The sequence below is a fragment of the Anastrepha obliqua genome, chromosome 1, assembly GCF_027943255.1.
Source record: "Anastrepha obliqua isolate idAnaObli1 chromosome 1, idAnaObli1_1.0, whole genome shotgun sequence".
Taxonomy (NCBI): domain Eukaryota; kingdom Metazoa; phylum Arthropoda; class Insecta; order Diptera; family Tephritidae; genus Anastrepha; species Anastrepha obliqua.
This window is the reverse complement of record NC_072892.1, coordinates 58247621-58266930: the sequence shown is the minus strand read 5'-3', so window position 1 is coordinate 58266930 and position 19310 is coordinate 58247621. Positions and strand designations below refer to the sequence as shown.

Here is a 19310-nt window from a genome sequence, read left to right as displayed (position 1 = left end):
GGTCGTTATCTTGTTAGAACCAAAACGTTCTTGATAAGCCATGATTTCCGGCACTATCTTTAAGATTCCTTTTTAAATGCTGGGGGTACCATTTATCCATTGTCGGTTCAATAAATTTTAACTGATTAACTTCACCACCGCCGTGTTTGACTGTACCAACAAGATTTTGTGTCTCAAGATCAGTGCCTGATTTCTTCTTCTTAATTTGCTCAATAACCGCTTACGTGATTTGATCCTTTCTTGACACACCAACTGAATAGGACACACCAAGTGAAGCCAAGCCTTTCTACCAACGCAGAGGAGGCCTCCCTCTGTTACCACCAGCTGGTACCGCTTAGAATACTTTCAGAGCGGGAGCGTTTGAATCCATTCGGACGACATAAGCCAGCCAACGTAGCCGCTGGATCTTTATTCGCTGCACTATGTCTATGTCGTCGTAAAGCGCATACATCTTATTGTTTCATCGCCTGTGATATTCACCGTCGCTAACGTGCAAAGGTTCAAAAATCTTCTGAAGAATTTTTCTCTCAAACACTCAAAGGGACGCCTCGTCGGATGTTGTGATCGTCCAAGCTTCTGCACCATACGTTAGGACGGGTATGATAAGAACCTTATGAAGTGTTAGTTTTCTTCGTCGCTTTGCTTCTTTATCCAGTTTGAAAAAGGCAGAACTAACAACGCGATGGTTAAGGCCGATGGTGTCAATATCATCAGCAAACGCCATCAATTGTACGCTCTTATAAAAAACTGTGCCGGAGCAAGTCAGTTCTGCAACTCGCACACTCTTTTCCAGCATCAGGTTAAAGAAGTTACACGACAGCGAGTCACCCTGTCTGAAGCCTCGTTTGGTATCAAAGGGCTCGGAGAGGTCCTTCCCAATTCTGACGGCGCTACCGGACATCGCGGCATATAAGCAAATCCTTGAAAAGTTATTGGGATGTTCATCAGTAGGAGGGCAGCGATTTTCAAAAATGAATGAAAAAAATTTTTGTAAAAAAAAATAATTCTTTTTTACACAGTTATTTTTTAAATATCTTTTATCCTAAGAATAAATATAAAAAATTTATAAAAACTTTATTTTTTTACAAAATTTTTTTAATAAAAAATATTTTTTTTTCACAGAATTTTTTTTTTAAATAGCTTTTATCCTAAAAATTAAAAATGAATTATGAAAATATTAGAAATAACCAAAGACCAAAATGAATAAATCGCGAAATTATAAAATTTTTTGAAATTTTGAAATTTTTTGAATTTTTCCCTGAAACCTCGTTTGGTATCAAAGGGCTCGGAGAGGTCCTTCCCAATTCTGACGGCGCGACAAGCCTATAAATGAACAAATTAATAGACGAATTGTCGGCAATGCCCAAAATACTTGCATCATTTGACATAGAAACGCTCAAAATCCTAGCGTGGCCTTACACTTTGAAACACCTGCGGAAGCGAAAAATAAATAAAACACCAGTTTTACTTTTCAAATTTCCCAAAATATTTTTATTTTCATAATTTCGTTTCACTTATAAAGCTGCCTAAATATTTATAACAAAGCACAACAACGACGTTAGTTTCGAAAACAATTTTGATTTAGTTTACCAGTACAAATTCGTACAGTTGGATAGAATCTTTTTTTTTGTGATTATGTAAATATGTTTATGCGTGCCTTTTTTTGCTTAGCTGTTAGAACTCTATTATTAAAACTGTAATAATCAGAATTTAAAAAGTTCATATTCACATTAAAGCAAAATTTTAGATTTATTTCATTCGCCAATTCATGTGTTAGTTACTATGCATAAACTCACATTTAAACATACAAACAGTTATGTGTAGTAGTAACATTGCTGTTAAAAGTTTTTTCTTTCTCACCCCTGTTCTCTTAATTGTATACTCGTTTTCAAAGAAATGCAGCTCAATTAGATATTTGATTTCCATAGCACATTTTTTTATATTCAGCTGATCGTTTACGTTTCTAGAAAAATATCTTTGGTTTAGTAATTTCCTTTTTTGTACATTTCTTTTAAATTTTATACGATATGCTTACTCTGTTTTCATCTCAATTAGGTGGTACTTTTACATAAAATTTGACATCAACATTTAGAATTTCATTTGGTGCATAAAATTCAACCTTTTTATAATCTCTTTTTTTTAACAAACTTTAAGTAGTCTAATAAAATAATAATTAACTTTGTTGTCCATATATGTATATGTATGTATAAGAGTATTTTTCTATAATACATTTTTTGTTTTGTTCTTCTTTTCCGCATTTCTTTTGACTAGAATTTTTCTACTAAAATTTGATTAGCCCATACTCGTATTGTCGTTTGAAGAGGTATTACTTTTAGTATCCTGTTGTATTTTTCGTTTCTTCAGTGTTTTTTTTTTGTGTTTGTTTTGTATTTCAATATTTTTAATTACAGTTATATACTATTGGTACTTAATTAGTACCACATCAAGTAATTAATAAAAATATACATAAATAACTATTTCTTTAAAAGCTCAAATTTGATATTAACATTCAGTAAAGCCTTTGCAATCTCTCCTCGAAATCAAGTTTAGCCTTTCTATATTTTTACCTACTAGTATTCATATTTTTTTAAAAAGGTAATTTGTGTTTCCTTTGGTACTTATATAGTATTTATTTTTATTATTTCTTGCTTTGTGGATGTGTAAGTGTAATGAAACACATTTTTCCTAACTTAAACATTATAAAATTCGACTAAATTGCTGCTCGGAAAACCAGTTCAGATACTCAGAACCTCACACTTAGAATTTTATAAAGCTTCACACTTTTATTTGTGTAAAATTTTTAAATAAAAAATTAAATTTAATGTAACATTGTCCCCATTCAAGAACAATTTTTCATTGCATATGCCCCGCGTGTTTTTTTGTATTCTGTAACTGATTTGATACTATCTATTTGTATATTAAAATATGCAAATATGCATATAGAAATATGCAAAAAACATACATTTTATGTCCTTATGCAAATAAAAAAAATTAAATAAAATAAAAAAATAAAAATTCTCATATATGACACATGTGCATGGGAAATAATTTCGATAGAGTTTTGATCGGACACTCGAAAGAACCAAAAAAAGATACTTCCAAAAACTATTTCATATGAAATATTGAGGAAGGATTTTAGACTTCCCCACTTCGGAATTCAAATTATGCCAGCGCTTAAGCTTAAGGACTACAATTTGCGTAAATATCTGCAAAACACTACCTTTTGGAGAGCTGAAGCTCATTTTCTTATAAATGGAAATGAGAAAAAACCAATAGGAGAAACCATTTTGAAGAAGGTCGTTGTGGTCGTAGCAACATAAACATTTCCAAACATGTATGGGAAATGCTGCTCGAGTGATAGTCTTTGGCCGGATATAAATCTGTAGAGACGAATAACGTAGAATCGACTGTCTTGGGGACAAAGATGGCTTTCAGCGCCCTGTCTTCCTCGCTTATTTCGCTTTTGGGTATTACAATTATTACACATTCCTCTATTAAAGAGAAAAAAAATTGCGGTCATCAAATTAAAAATTTTTCATATTTTAAGTAGGCTTACTTTTTATACAGATTTTTTAATATTTTTGCTAAATTTCAATTTGAACACAATTTTTAAATTCGTGCACAAATGCACACAGCGGAGAAAAAATGTTGCTGGCATCATTGTGGCAACATGTTGCGAGCTTTTTCATAGCGTGAATAGAGTACAACTTTGTCGTGAAATTATTGTGAAATTTCATGCATATTTCACGACTAAGAATTTTAGATAGATTTGGGCAGCTATTTCACATAAAATGGAAACACGGTGTTTTGCTGTAAGGCAGAAAAAATTTAAATAAAATTAAAAACAAAAATATTATACTTAATATTACATTATTTTTACTATGCACGTTTTCACACATCGCTGCATGAAAGTACAATATTTCTCTGCCAAATACCTGAAAAAAATCCGTCTATAGTCAACATGAAATTAGTTCATATACGATTATACAGTGAGTCAAAAAAGTTTTGGTACATTCAGTTTTCTTACAATATTCGCAATGTTTTTCATGGCAGTTTTTGTTTGTTTGCTAATTTTGTATAAAAATATCATCCATACTATAACAAAAGCAACATACCTATTTTAAAATTCCGAACTTTATACCATATACTTTATATATTATTCCATACAGCGCTTGGGTGCTTGTCCGCTTATGAGAAAAGTGTAAAATAATAATATGTTGTGGGAGCGTTGCTCGCTCAAGAGAGAATTATTTAAAGAAATTCTTAGGGATTTGAGGTACGTATTGAAAAAAGTGTCCGCTTATGGTACACTGTATTTTTATGACAAAACCAACGAAAATTGTATGAAAAATAATGTGAATATTGTAAAAAACATAACGGTGCAAAAACTTTTTTGACCGACTGTATATCATTCATGGACTAGTAGGATAAGGAGCACATGTGGGAAAACTTGTCACATGTATAATGAGTGGTTCATTGACAGGAAGCCTGTTAAAAAAAATTACAAGAAGAACAAAAAAATTAAAAGGTTATAAATAAAAATAATATTGGATGCCAAAATTAGGTCTTCCAGCTTGGTTTGTGTCGGCGAATACAAAAGGTTACATGTCTATAGCGATATCGCTACTCGGGTTTCGGTGAATTTTACGGAACCTGCTGTTAGGCTGACACCATTTTAGTTTGTTAACCAGCAACATTTTTCTTTCTATTCCCTTCCAATGTATACAATGACATAACCTAACTCAAGGAGGTGCTACTAGGTGCTACAACTGTGTTTTTAATCATTTTGGTGGTTTGAAGGTCAAAGTGATCTATTTTGTTCATACCTAGGATGATAGATTCACCAGGTTTGGCCATTAGCTATGGTGAAAAACAAAATTGTACGCCGTGTCACAGGACCCTCAGCAGACGTTTTCTGCCCGTTCGTTTCATACGTATTCATACACTTGTTTATTCAGTCGTTGTTCAGACGGCAACGAAGCAACATAAGTGAGGACTATGTTGATTTTTTTCGTATATCACCAACATAATCCCAATTTTTGTGTAAAGACGTCCGCTGTTTCGTTGGCCTATCAGCCGATTCTGTGAAATTTGCTGAGAGCTGGATTACGGTCTTATAACTATTGGCCATTCTGATTGCTTATATTTTGTTTGCAGTTCGTGGAAAATTATCAGTTGATTTTGACATTCACACTATCAAATTTCAAAATACATCAAAATTTTTTTTTGTGCAACTGCTACCACCTTGTATGAGTTCGCTTTGACTTAACTTTTCTTTGTTATTTAAAACAATTGGCTATTTTGTTATTTTCCTCTCAGTTCTCTCTCTCGATTGTCCAAGGTGTCATACCTTGAAAAAATGACTCTCAAAATTATCCTTCAATCTGCGTAATGATGTATCGTATTCTACCATTCTTGTGTATGGTTAAAAAACATTATTTTTTGCCAGGTGTCATGTGCTTTTAGCTTTTTCTATTTTTTATTGTTACATTTGCAAAGCGTCCACCTAAGCCGAGATCGTATACCGCGATTTTGGGCTACTTCCAAAAATAGGTAAAAAAGGTAGTAAAAAGCAAAGAAAAATACTAGCAAACAGAGAGTAATACAAAATCCTGTTTTTAAGCGTATGGACATAAATTGTACCAAAATAACAACTAATCATCCTACAGGGTTCGGTACTCGCAGAGTAAACAACTTCAGACCGCTTGCGCAGCTGATGCACGGGCACGGGTTAATAGTGTGATTGCATTATATTTGGCTGGAAAATCACAACCAGCGATTGTTCGAGAGCTCGATCCCCTTAAAGTGAATAGAGTTTTTGTTTATCGCACCATTACTCGTTACAATGATACTGGTAGCATCGTCAAATGTCATGGAGGTGGTCATCAAAAGACCGCAACGTCACGAGAAATGGTTCAAAAAGAGAAGAAGTGACTTGAGCGAAATCCCGGACGAAGTGCCATTCAAAGGGCGAAAGAACTGAAAATATCTGATCGTTTCATCCGCCGCATACTAAAAAATGATCTCAAATTCAAGTCTTGTAAGACCCAAAAGGCGCATGATCTCACACCAAAGCAGCAACAAGTCAGACTTGAGAGAGCGGAGGAGTTGTTTCGCTTGTCCGAAAGCTCTCAATTTCCGTACATTGTGTTTTCTGACGAGACAATTTTTCAAAATGAGCTAGTCGTAAACTAACAAAATGATAGGGTTTATATGACCGACCGTTCATACGAGAATTTGAGTCATCGATTGGCCACCTGGAGGCAGCACCCGCCACAGGTAATGGTTTTGGTTGCTGTAACCGTAGATGGCGCTCTCCAATCGTTTTCATCGAGCCTGGTGTCAAGGTAAATGCGATTTATTATCAGGAAAGTATTGTGGAGGTTACTTTGAAGTCGAGGGCAGACAAACATTTCGGTGGCAGACCATGGACGTTTCAACAAGACTCGGCACCGTCACACGGAGCTCGAGTGAACCAAGAATGGCTAAAAAACAAAGTTCCGAACTTCATAACCTCCACACAATGGCTCACAAATTCACCAGACGCGAATCCGATGGATTACTCTCTTTGGGCGGCCATTTTGGAGAACAAGGGCAGAACTAAACGATTCACCAGTCTCGAGGCGCTTGAAAAAGCCATTATACGCGAGTATGCTAAAATACCTGCAAGTCACATTCGGGCAGCTTGCGATTCGTTTCTTTATCGTCTCAAGGCCATAGTCAAGGCAAAAGGTGGACATATCAAGCAAAAGTAAATTGATTCTTAATTGTGTTTTATTTTCACACATTTTTTACTTTGAATTGAATAAAAGTAAATTTTCAACCTAAATTTATGGCCTTTTTAATTGGTTACACTTCGAGTGCCGGACCCTGTATATGCATGAGTGCCTATATATCTATGTGTAAATTGTTCTGATAATCCTAATTAATTATTATATTAGGTACCTATATTTTTATTATTTGTTTTTTTGGTACCAATTTGGTTTTGTTTCGTATACCGAGCATCTCCTGATCTTTCAGGCATTTTTTGCATCCATACAAAAGTATATATAGCACCTTCTTAAGCATACATTTTTATACTCTCTCGTCCACCACCTTACAACGTCTCATCTGCTGCCATTCTTACAACAATTGACATGCATTGGAATGCACTCGTTGCCGCCCATTGGAGTGATTATATCCTGTACAACACTGGTGTGCAGTTGAGCGAGCATGACTGAAACTGTGACTGTTACTCATTTTCGGCTCATGAGCATGATGACAAGTGGCATAGTGTACAGACGAATAGCTGTGGTTGTGACTGGGGAAGAGGAGAAATTATTTATGTATTTAGTTCATGAAAGTTCTTTGGAAGCTCCTTTTAAAGTGTCTCTATTTTCTAATTTACTCACCCGTGATGAGCTATGCCCGAGTCTGATATGGAGTTTGTCATTGGTGGACCAGGTGGTGGTGGCAAAAATAGCGGACAGCCTCCTCCTCCCCCGCCGCCTAGACCTGCATTGCCACCACCTTCATCCCGAAAGGCGGCCATGCGGCGCATATTCGCACGCTTGTTTTGAACATCGACTTCATTTACTTCTTCAATCATCCTGTCTAGTTTTTCTATGGCTTTCGTTTGTTTCGCGGCGAGGAATGCTTTGCGTGCTGCCTTAGACATAGGTAGAGGTGCAGAGTTGGAGCGAATTGGTGGTGAACAGGGGGACAGAGATTCTTGTGATGACATACGACTGTTGCCGAATGATATGTTCTTACTTGCTTGCGCAGGCTTTATAGCTGACGTTGAGGGAATCGCAATTGCGGTTGCCTTCGGTGCCACTGGTATGGGTTTGGAGGCTGCAGGAGAACTTGGAGCAACGATCGCTTGTGCCTTCTCTTGTTGCTGCTGTGGCTGCTGCTGCTGTTGCGCAGGTGGTGGTGTAGCAACTGGCTCTTGTGTTACGGTAAGGCTACGTGAAAATGTGATTTTTCTAATTATAAAGAGAAATTATTCAGGAGTTTAAAAAAACACCGCAAACCAGAAAACAAATTTTACAAATAAGAATAAATGGTATGTCTATAGTTTGTTACTCTGTTAGTTTTACATGTCAATGAAAAGTGATGGGGATACAGTTTGTGACTAATTAATCAGTCCAAGGTGAGATAGAGAGAGAGAGAAAGAGAGTGGTGAGGCTTATAGAGTAGCGAATTGCTTAGAACAGAGTAGTAGTTAACCTTACATATATATATATCAGTAATGTTAACCGCATTTACACATAAAATACCTCGCTATGTAAGTCCGTAAAGCTCCTAAAATCACCTTGACCTCTGAAAATCATTTATCTCTCTCAAATACACTTTCAACGTCCTCAGTGTTCCGACACCTACCTGGCCTTGGACTTTTCCAGCGAGGCTGAAGAAGTTGACGGTGCTACTTTGCATGTGACAGTTTCCTGTGGTGGTGCCGTGGATGGTGGCGTTATCTGATCCATAGCTGCTAGTTCTTCTGGCGTAAATTGATCCGGATTATTTGGACGTGGTTTGGACGGTGCGCTACCTATGCGAAAAGTAGGTGCTGGACTGTAGGGACATATTGCAGAGCTGGTGCCAGTATTAACCAACGAGCTGCGTGAGTATTGCAAGTCTTCCAAAAATTCCTCTGTGTCTAAGATGAGTGAACCGAAAATGTCGCTGGGCGAACGCATAAAGACATGCCCCATAGAATTAGATCTCGATTCGCGGCCACGTTCATTGCAGCCATATGAATTGCGTACAGGTGAATTTGCTATGCTGCGACGCGCTACATCCGTAAAAGTCACTGGAGAGTATATACGTCCACGTTCCGTACCAGCACTGCACGGCACTGGTGGCGTTGAACTTACCACATCCATTGAGTTGATCATAGCACTTGTGGCATTAACCAATTGCATTCGCTCAACTGAGCCTATTACCGGTTGGGCAGCAGCTGGCATTATAGCCTTCAATGTTTGCGATACACTCAAGCGTCGATCAGATGTTGAGGCTGCTGTAGATGAATTAGAGCTAGTCGTGGCGGCTGTTGGCGCAGTGAATGTTGAAATCGGATGGAATAGTTCGGGTGGCAACTGTAATGATTTACGGTTTTCACATTCGTCCAACCAATACGTCTTCATAGGACCCTTTCCTTTAACATCGATTTCGCCACGCTCAGTTAACTTATAATAGGGGCTAAGAAATTGCTTTGCTGGCTCGGATACGTGCACTTTCATCGCTGCACCCGTGGATTCCATGCGTGACGCCGTATTAACCGAATCGCCAAATAGACAATATCGAGGCATTTTCAAGCCTACAATACCAGCAACCACTGCGCCAGAATGTACGCCAACACGTATGCGCAAATGCTGTCCCGTAGAGGGATCTTTCAGATCGGTAATGGCATCAACCATATCCAAGGCCATATCACACACTTTATCTGCGTGATTAGCAGACTTTTCTGGCGCACCCGACACAACCATGTAAGCGTCGCCAATTGTTTCCACTTTATACACATTGTTTCTTTCGGTAAGGGTATCGAATATGGAGTACATTGCATTAAGCATGGATACAACTTCCATGGGTGTAATGCGACTGCAGATTTCGGTGAATGTGACTACGTCAGCGAATAGTATAGACACACAGTCGAACATCTGTAAGTGTTGAGAATTTTGGGTTAGAGAGCATAAGGGGCGAGAATTATTACAATAATATTATGTTTTTTTTTATTCTTTACCTCACATGTATCAATGGGGTTCTCGCCACGTCTCAAACGATCGGCCACCTGTTTCGGTATCATCTGATAGAGCAATTCGTCTGTACGCCGCATTTCCTCATCCAGCTTACGCATAGATTCTTCCAGTTTCTTTGACTTCTGCTGCTCCTGATCGAGCGCTAATTTGAGTTCGACGGATTGTTGCGTACCGGCCAACATGAGATCTCTAGAGAATTGAATTACATAAAGGCAGATTTTTACAATCGACTTGAACAGGGTGGGTTTTTCTTTGTTATTAACCTGCTAAAGTCATGCATTGATAAATCGTTGATATACAAGCCGGTTGTAATGAGTGAGTTGAGATCAGGCATAACCGGCGTGCCCAAGAACATGATCATGCGCCAATTTTCCATATAAACCATTTGACCTAAATGAAGAAAGGCGAAAAATTAATCATACTATAAATTTTGTTCTTGAATATTTTTTTTACTAAATAAAAAACAAAATGATTTGGAGTAATAAACATTTTTATTTTGACTTTTGTGCGTTCCATTGTTTGCCTGCTTGCAAACTGCAGCTGTCTAATTTACAAATCTCAGATATGATTGATGTACGACGGCATTTGCAAAAATTATAAAACTTCGGACAGGGTGATTAATTTGGCGCCACCTTGTATTTTACCCACTCTTCGTGAGCTGACAGTTTGAGTTCCTTTACATTCTTAAACTGACGGCCCTAACAGAAAATCTTGGACTACGAGGGCGGTTTAATAAGTACCCGTGTTTGATGCTAAAGGGCTTTCTTGAGGGAAGTTGGCGTTAACATCGTGTGCTTCCATTTATCAAACGACGGCAAAACAAATTTCAGACTAATTGGGTTGAAATTGAAATTTGAAAAGGTCGAGCCAAGGAGCACCAGGAGATTTGGTGGCTCCTAAAACACTCAGGCTAAAAAGCCCATTGTATTTAAAGCTCTGGAAAGGGGGTAGATAGTCAAGGAGGGGATAGTTAGTCCTGTGAGAATTGTCCATATTCTTTGGCAAATCTATAAATATCCTCCAGTTTTAGAGAACGAATATTATTCTAGCTAAGCCAGGACACTCACAGAGAAAGTGCTCAGTGCTATCCGCCTCCTCCAAGCATGACAGGCACATTGGGTCCCCAATGATTCCAATGGTGGTCATATCCTGACCCCATGGGTTGTGTTCTGTAATGATACCGATCATCAACCGAACGTCTTTCCTTCTAAGTTTTAGTAGAAATTTGATAGTTTTTTGTTCGGACTTGTCACAAAACACTTTGCAACTCTGCAGCGTTCCAGACCGGACCATCGCTCTTTATGTAGATTGCATATATAATCGTGGATCCAATTCATGATTCCTGCGGATCAGCAATTTCGTTTCCTTGAACACCGGAGTGTCCCGGAACCCATATAAGTACAAGCCTGTTCTGTCTTGCGACAGAATTAAGCTTCTTCTTACATTCTTGAATAATCTTTGAGGTTTGCTGCGAGTTCTCCAGTGCCTTCAGTGCAGCCTTACTGTCACTGAAAACTCCAATCTGTTTCCCGCTCCATCTCCTCTCCATTATCAATTCGGCTACTTTCAGGATGGCAAAAACTTCCGTTTGGAAAACAGTTGCCATTTCCCCCATAGCATAGGGATACTTATTACTATCGTGTAAGTACCATCCGGCTCCAGACCCTATTTCATTCTTGGACCCATCGGTAAAGAAAATATTCGTCAAACCTCCCCGCATGCATTCTGGATTGCTCCATTGTTCCCGCAATGGAAATCTGACATCTAATTTCCTTCCAAATGAAACTGTGGTGGTACCCATCTTTAGGTGCCACAAACAGTGGATACTGCTCAGATAGCAACTTAAAGATTTCTCTGTGTCCCGAAGTTCCATCTTCGTGCCAGAAACCATATTTAAGATCCAGGGGGAGCAAACCAAGCATAGCATTTAGGGCATCACCAGAGGTTGTATTCATGGCACCCGTGATGCATAAACATACACTTCTTTGTAGGACCACAACAGGTTTCAGACCCCAGGTTTTACCAAAGGCACTACGGCATTGCTGAAAAATCCTTAATGCGCGATTCACCTTCAGTGAAACGTGTGTCTCCCAAGTCAGCTTCTTATCCAAGATTACTCCTAGATATTTAACTTCATCGGAAAGACCAAGTGTCACACCTTTCAGTGTTGGAAGACCGAGTCCATCCAATTTCCGTTTTTTCGTAAACAAGACTATGGTTGTTTTGTTCGGATTAACGGAAAGACCTTGCCTCATGCACCAGTCTTCGATTTAGTCAGAATCCTCTGCACTTTCGTGCAAAGCCTCCTTAAGGATTTATCCGATGTTAGCATACAGACATCGTCCGCATATGCTTGGACATGAAAACCGAGTTCCTGCATCTCTGCTAGTAGAGAGTCTACGACGAAGCACCACAGCAGCGGAGAAAGAACACCCCCTTGGGGACATCCTTGCTTGGCCCTGAATGTTATTTTCTAAATAAAAATAATTTTTCTAAGGTTTGTTCACTTGCGCTGCAACTGCGAAGCAAATTAAATAATGACCTCGGCCCTTGTACTACGGTAAAAATAGCGGGTTTTTATTCCTAACATACCCACTAATGATATTATAGTAAGTCTCTATATGCGCTTTTAAAAATAAAAAATTGTTTTAAATTAAAAATTTTTTACCACAAAAATTAAAATTATCAAATAAGTTCGCCTTTGTTATTTTTTCGGGGGTCTTATATGTAAATATGTATGCATAAAGATGGCTCTGAAATGTAAATACCTTTTAGCCGCAACGTCTTTTCCGGTTCTGATCCATCGTCGTGCAGCAACAGTTCAGTGGAGGGCTGAATATCGACCCGATCTGTAACGGGCTCTACTGTGACCAATTCGAAAATATTATTTGTTCGATTTAAAATCTAATGAGATATAGAAAAATACAAGTAACTTGCCATTAGATTAATTATTTAGCCATTTGCTGTTGGTAGTTCAAAGTGGTTGGTAAATTTGTAGCAAAATATTAACGTAAAAGTATTTCTTTAGAATTACCATTACATCAATCCTGATTCAAACCACATTCAACTGCCATTTACTGCTTCAGTAATTACACACCACTTCATTAGCCTGAACTCTACTTACAGTTTGGAATTTGAAGGCAATCAGTGGCCGCACCAAATCGAACCAAGCGGTAATTTTCTGGCCAAGCAGGTCGGGTAGAATGACCATTAGAGAATTACCAATGCTGCGCACAACCATATCGGCACTACGAAGCGGCAATAAATTTGTGACCCCGTGAGAGAAGAGAAATTATAAGAGGAAGCATGTGATTAGTAATACATTGGAGGCATCGTAGGCGAAGTGTAACAACAAATGGTATGTGAACAACAGCTGCATTCCATGCAAATGCAACAGTTAACATTTCTGCGCTGAAATGCACTGCTGCGCCACATAATTAAAATCCACCACAAGCGCCATTGTCATACTCAAATTACAGACAGTCAGTATTGACTGCTTGGCAGCAGCCACAAACTACGCAAGCCCACTCCCCGTCAACTGACACACTTATTGGCCACCCTCAATTCACCGTAGCGTATACTTACCCAAATACAATGCAAAATGGGAATATCTCGAAGAGCACATGTGCACTGATGGGTAAATGCTTCTCCTCGCGTGTCATCGCCAGCGATGCCAGTGTGAATGCGCGATTATCGAATGTCAGCTGAAATGTCACATGCACCGTATCGAAGAGTATCTCCTCGCGTACCAGTTCGATATGCATCTCTTTGTGGTAGAAGTGCCGCGCCACTTCACGTATTTGTCCCATGGTGTAGTAGACAAAACCGCGCCGCTTCGATCGATAATGCAATGTGAGTCCTTGTCGAGTTTCATTTTCACAAATGAAGGAAGGTGCTCGCATGCGCGGGTAGGAGAATTTCAAGTATTCGTGGAGGTTATCGAGACCATTGAGAAAGTCACGCATATGTCGTCCTAGTACGGATAGTACGCGATCGTAACCGTATTGACCGACAAAGCCGACAAAGTACACACCCATTTGATCCATGAACTCACGCTCGGAAACGCCAAGTACCTGAAGTGTGAAAATAAAACGCAAATTATATATTAGAATGAAAGTTGTCGCATTAGAATAAATAAATACCAAATATACCAAAATATTTACTTGGAAAATTCTGTAAGCGGTAAACTTTCAAGAAACTATGTTTAAAATGCACCACTAATACACTTTTCTGATATTTCAAAAGATTCATTTATAAAATAAAAAATAAATAAACTTTCAAAATAAACAGTTATTGACGACTTCATTTAAAACACGCCGCGACAAAATTTAAAATTTCCAAAAAAGGAAAACAAACCTGATATCTCGGTTATAAATAAACGAAAATTGCTAATATGTGGTACGAATGATGAACAAAAAATACTGCAAGAGACAAGTAAAATTTTGAAAAATTAACTTTAATTAAATATGTAAATTTATTAACATTTAAAAGTCTATTAGGCTAGGTTAGGTGGTAGTTGGTCTGTACGACCAACTCACTTAGACCTTACAGGTTATCGCTTCATGACCTAGTGACCTTGGATAATGTTCTTTTTGATTCTTAGTTTGCTCGTGGCCATAGGTTCCCCAATGGTACTCGTACTTCTTTCACTTGGCAGTTGAAGAGTAGTGCCTTTCCTGGCTTTCTCGTCGGATTTACAATTTCCTAAAAGTCTCCTAAGGACCAGGCAGTCATCAAATAGTTTTAAAATTCAGTATCTCCACACAAAAAGATGAAATATATATTGTATATATAATTGGCGCTTAGACCCTTTATTTAAATTTAGCTGAGCTCCTCTTCCAATTTGTGCTGTGCGTCCTGATGTTTTTCCACAATTGGAGGGACCAAAAAAAAGAAGAAATTCGAGCAAATCTAGTGCCATTCGAAAGAGGAATCATTGTTTTAAAGATGCTGTTCATGATTTTTTTTTAGAGAAAAAACGAATCGTTTTGCCACTTAACCTCAAATATAGACTAGTGTTCAGCTTGATTAAAATATTTTAGTATGGGACTCGGTCTTAAATATTTCTGAAATTTGGTTTACTTGCAGGATTGAGAATAATGAGAAGAAGGCTAGCAAAAGTATGAAAAAAATAATAATTTTGTGATTTATTCAATTTATTTGCCATTTTTGAAAAATTCTTACATTCAGAACTTTTTTTCAAAGAGGGCAAAAAAACATTTTTTTCCAAAAAATTTTGAGCGAAAAAAACTTTCCAAAATTCATTTCGAAAATGTTTCAAAAACTTTTTTAAAATTATATTTTACCCTAAAAAATAACAAAGGTTAAAAAATCTTAATAAGAAACGAAGATATTTAGGTTAAAAAAACTACATACCAAACTTTGCCAACATTTAATAAATCTGAAAATCATAAAGTTTTTTCAACATTTTTTCAGCTTACTTCTTAAAAATTATACTCAAGCTTACAAAGGAACTAAACAAATTTACGACAATGTTCAAAATACTTGGATCACTTGACATTGGATCGTTTACATCAGAAATTTTTAGAAAAGTGTACTCTGGTCTCTAATAAAATTTCTTCGCGGCCTGTGTAATCAACATTAAGCACTTAAAAAAACTTAGTAAATAAATTGGAAGACGCTGGTTAGCTAGTCTTTCGCAGCCACATATGTGTCGTAATTTGAGTATTGTGAACAGGCGCGTATAATGCAAAGAAGCATACCTCCTCATCCCCTTCCATGTTATTACTGACATCTTTACATTTTTTTAAAGAAGATCGCAGTCCTATCCCGTAATTATGACTCTGTTTTCTTTAAAAATTGCGAATGAAACATTTTCTGGGTCCCAAAAAATAGTAGCCATAATTTATTCACTCAGTTGTAACGTCTTGAGCTTCTTAGATGGTGTTGCTCTTTTGTAAGCCACTGCATCGACACCTGCTTCAACTAAGGTTCATAGCGAAGAATCCAAGCTTCGTCTTAAATAACAATTTTATTCATAAATTCATCACTTTTTGGTACACTGCTTTCAGACTCGACGCGCGTTTTTTGCTTGTATTGATATGAGTTTTCTCGCTAACTTTAGATAGATACATAGATATAATATAAGGATGAAGGTTTGTACTTCGACCTTAAGATCTTTTTATCTTCTGCTCTTCGCATTACCTCATGCAGACGCAGTTCTTTCAATAAACCTAGGATGTTAATGGGTTTGATTGAGCCTATGTGTCTCGCTTACGGCCATACATAGTCAAGATGCTTACTTCTTTTTCTCAATAAAGGATCTTTCATAAGTGACGGCTAGATTTCAGTATAGAATGGTAATTCCTGGACGATATCTTTTTTATGTCATCTTTGACATTGGTCAAGTATACAGATATACAATTTTAATCTTGGACACTTGTACGACAACACAACGTTTTAAAATTAGTTAAACTTATTATGTAAATAGTCGATCTTTAAGAAAAACAAATCACAAAATTCGTAATTTTTTTTGGTGGAAATAATCGCCCGAATGAGTCGATAATTGAAAGGTTGGTGAAAAAGTTTCCAGAAACTGATTCAGTAGATGATAGAAAAAGGACTGGCAGTCCAAAAACTGGACGTTTTGTTGACAATATTGCTGCTGTCGTGCAAAGTGTTGCTGAACATCCTTAAACATAGATATCTCGACGTGCTCAATAATTAGCCAATCCATGAATCGACTGTTTGGCGGATTTGCATTTGCATCCTTACAAAATTCAACTAACACAAGAATTGAAGCCAACAACGCAGCATTTTCGTGAATTTTTTCTTTGAACATAAGTCGGGTTTTGACGCAAAATCATATTTAGTGATGCAGCTCATTTCGTACGGGATGGATTTTTCAAGAAACAAAATAGCCGCATCTGGGGGGAAGAAACCTCTAAGTAATTTCAGAAAAATCATTACATCCACTAAAATGCACTGTTTGGTGTACTTTTTTACCTTGTAAAATAATTGGCCCGTTTTTCTTCGAAGATGAAAATGAAAGAGCTGTTACGGTCAATGGACATCGACTCAATATACTATTTTGAAGATTTTTTATAGCCTGAGCTTTTAAGGAATATACATAGACGTCTTTATTTTCCACAGGATGTAGCTGAAAGTCACACAACATGGGAAACAATGCATTATTGCGATCTAAGTTTCCTGGTCGATTAATTTCACGTAATGGTGACATAAACTGACAAGAGTAATTTTTTGCCATGAGTAACATTCTTACAGAATCGGCATTCACACCACTGGGTATAATAAATACTGCAATCTCCTCAAAATACCTACGAGTCGCCGATTGTAAGTAGTTGGAGGGATCTGACGACATGCAAAGTCAGCAGACCATTATGACCCACTTACGACCAAAAAATAAACGTCAACATTGATAAATATGTAACAAAGGGATGCCTGCTCGAATGGTAGTGATAGCTGGTTTGTGGCCCATAGGTAAGCAAACATCCAAAATGGGTACTCCTTAGAATTTATACTGTCATACTTGTAATGAGCCGGAGAAAAAGGCAAATATCTTCCACTTCTTTTGTGAATGCCCTGCAGTATGGAAAGCAAGGTTGTTAACCCTTGGCAAACTGCTTTTTGAGAACCTCAAAGAACTTGATGGCACAAAGATAAACAACCTTATAAGGCTTCTCAATCGCTCAGACTCGATAGAGTCGTGTAGGAATCACCCGTATAACGTGTTGGTAGCGAGGAAGTGACAACAAAATGGTGCGGAAGTGCTAATTGGATTCTTGGTGAATAACCACATAAACCAATCAACCAACCAACCAACATAAACTGTTCGCCTACATCAGGCGATCTAGCTCTACTAGATTAATTTTTGTGTGGTTTATTAAAAGTAAAGTCTATGTGAATACAACGATTCCTGAGCTAAAACACAACATTCGGATCGAAATTGCTGAACTCAATGCGGTAATGTGGGAGCGAGTCATTGAAAATTTTAATTCTCGTGTGACAGCCTGTGACGTGCTCATTTCGTTTTTCATATACATATATTTTATAATTTTTAAGAGCCGTATTTCGAATAAAAATAGTGAAGTCTAAAAGAATATAAATTTTTACATATTTTATTTTAAAACAACATCCAGGCCCGTCTTTTTAAAGACCCTTTATGAAATCGTATTCGAGAAGAAAATGCGATACTACTTGACCATGAAGAACGTTCAGCGTAAATTATACTCCAACTATAGAAGGTATTTGTGCATTTAAGGAGTATTTTTCAAAGGAAGTTGTTTATTAATAACTGAGGTCCCTTCAATTGGCTAGTCTAATCCATTCCGTCTCTATCTATTGATTCTCTATCTTGCTTGAGTAGACAATACCACTTATAAACCATAATTTTTGGTGAACAGAAGCTCATGTTAGTAAATAATATCTCTTCCGGAATGGTCTGCGGTGCTTTTTCTTACTTAGTAGGGAGCTTAATCACAGCATGAAACTCAATTTCTCGATAGTTGATGTGTTATTTCCGATTGGCATTTTTATGCGACAATGTCTCATATATTTTATGAAGGTACGCCAAGCCACTGGGCCATGCTGGTAAACCAGCCATTCCAAATAAACACAAATTGCCATACAACTTTCAAACTAATAGGACTTGAATTCCAGTGAGCTTATGTATTTTATATACTACGAGTATGTTCTTATATATATGCATGTAAGAAAAGTTCATGGTCATTCAGAGGCAAAGTGCACTATTATAACTGAGATAATCTATGTATGTATTTACATACCTCTCATGTTAAGACGACCAATTAATAGCCCAATTACCCTTGACTTAAACCAATTATTTCGCCTTTCGTTTGCTTATTCTTCTGCACAGTCACATGCGTACTTTCATAAATATGCACTTATAAATACATATGTATTGGTACTTACAGCCCTACGATAATCCGCCTTAATCGACTTACCTGTTGCGCCTTCTTCGCCAACTTGTTCAGCATATTCTCTGGATAAACTTGATGCACGCTGAACGATGGCGAATCGATACCAGCTTGGCGACGTATATCCTCCCATTTTTCTTCACCATAAACGGATTTGATATACTCGGAGAGATTCTCCAACAGTAAACCATACATTTTCGGCTTAAGATTCTCGCGGTTAAGTGCTCAAAGGTGAAGGATGTGCGATGATGGCGCTGATTACGTTGTTTGTTGGATATTTCTCTGTGTATGCGTTTACTTACTTATATTGCTTGAAGAGTTATTTGTTTGTATGGGTGTACAGCTAGTGATGGCTGACGCCATTAATTAATTTGCCATCTTCCATTTTTGATATTTCAAAGACATTTTTGCTGAGTGCTGAGAGTGCTGCAAGAAGGAAGAGTAATGAAAAAGAGAATAATTGAAATTGGGCTGTTAATAAATGGTAACGTCGGATTCATTATGTTGCATAACTGTGTAACGGATAAGTTGTGAACTTGAGGCTATGATTGATAACTTTTGTTGCATTTACGACGAGCAATTGAAAGCGGCGCGAGTTAAATTCTACTCAACCGATTCAAGAGAAAGGATAGTATTACGATTTTGGTTATGGAAC

General features: G+C 37.5%; 1 protein-coding gene across 1 annotated transcript; it reads right to left on the bottom strand.

Moving 5' to 3' along the window:
• Positions 1–5568: 5568 nt before the first annotated feature.
• LOC129235994 (soluble guanylate cyclase 88E) lies at positions 5569–18850 on the bottom strand. The gene is made up of 9 exons (XM_054870116.1): positions 18683–18850; positions 13326–13813; positions 12865–12988; positions 12509–12644; positions 10004–10130; positions 9725–9929; positions 8365–9641; positions 7392–7967; positions 5569–7300 (listed from the first exon to the last, which is right to left on the bottom strand). The coding sequence occupies exons 1-9, from the start codon at positions 18848–18850 to the stop codon at positions 7123–7125; spliced, it is 3279 nt and encodes a 1092-aa protein (XP_054726091.1). The 3' UTR covers positions 5569–7122.
• Between the last annotated feature and the right edge of the window lie 460 nt (positions 18851–19310).

Bases quoted from the DNA above. Each gene is read 5' to 3' on its own strand.
- LOC129235994 (XM_054870116.1), bottom strand. From the start codon at position 18,850: ATGTATGGTTTACTGTTGGAGAATCTCTCCGAGTATATCAAATCCGTT. The intron at 7,968-8,364 runs GTAGGTGTCGGA...CTTTATAATTAG, and splicing joins CTGGAAAAGTCCAAGGCCAG to AAAAATCACATTTTCACGTA. The intron at 7,301-7,391 runs GTGAGTAAATTA...CCTCTTCCCCAG, and splicing joins TCGGGCATAGCTCATCACGG to TCACAACCACAGCTATTCGT.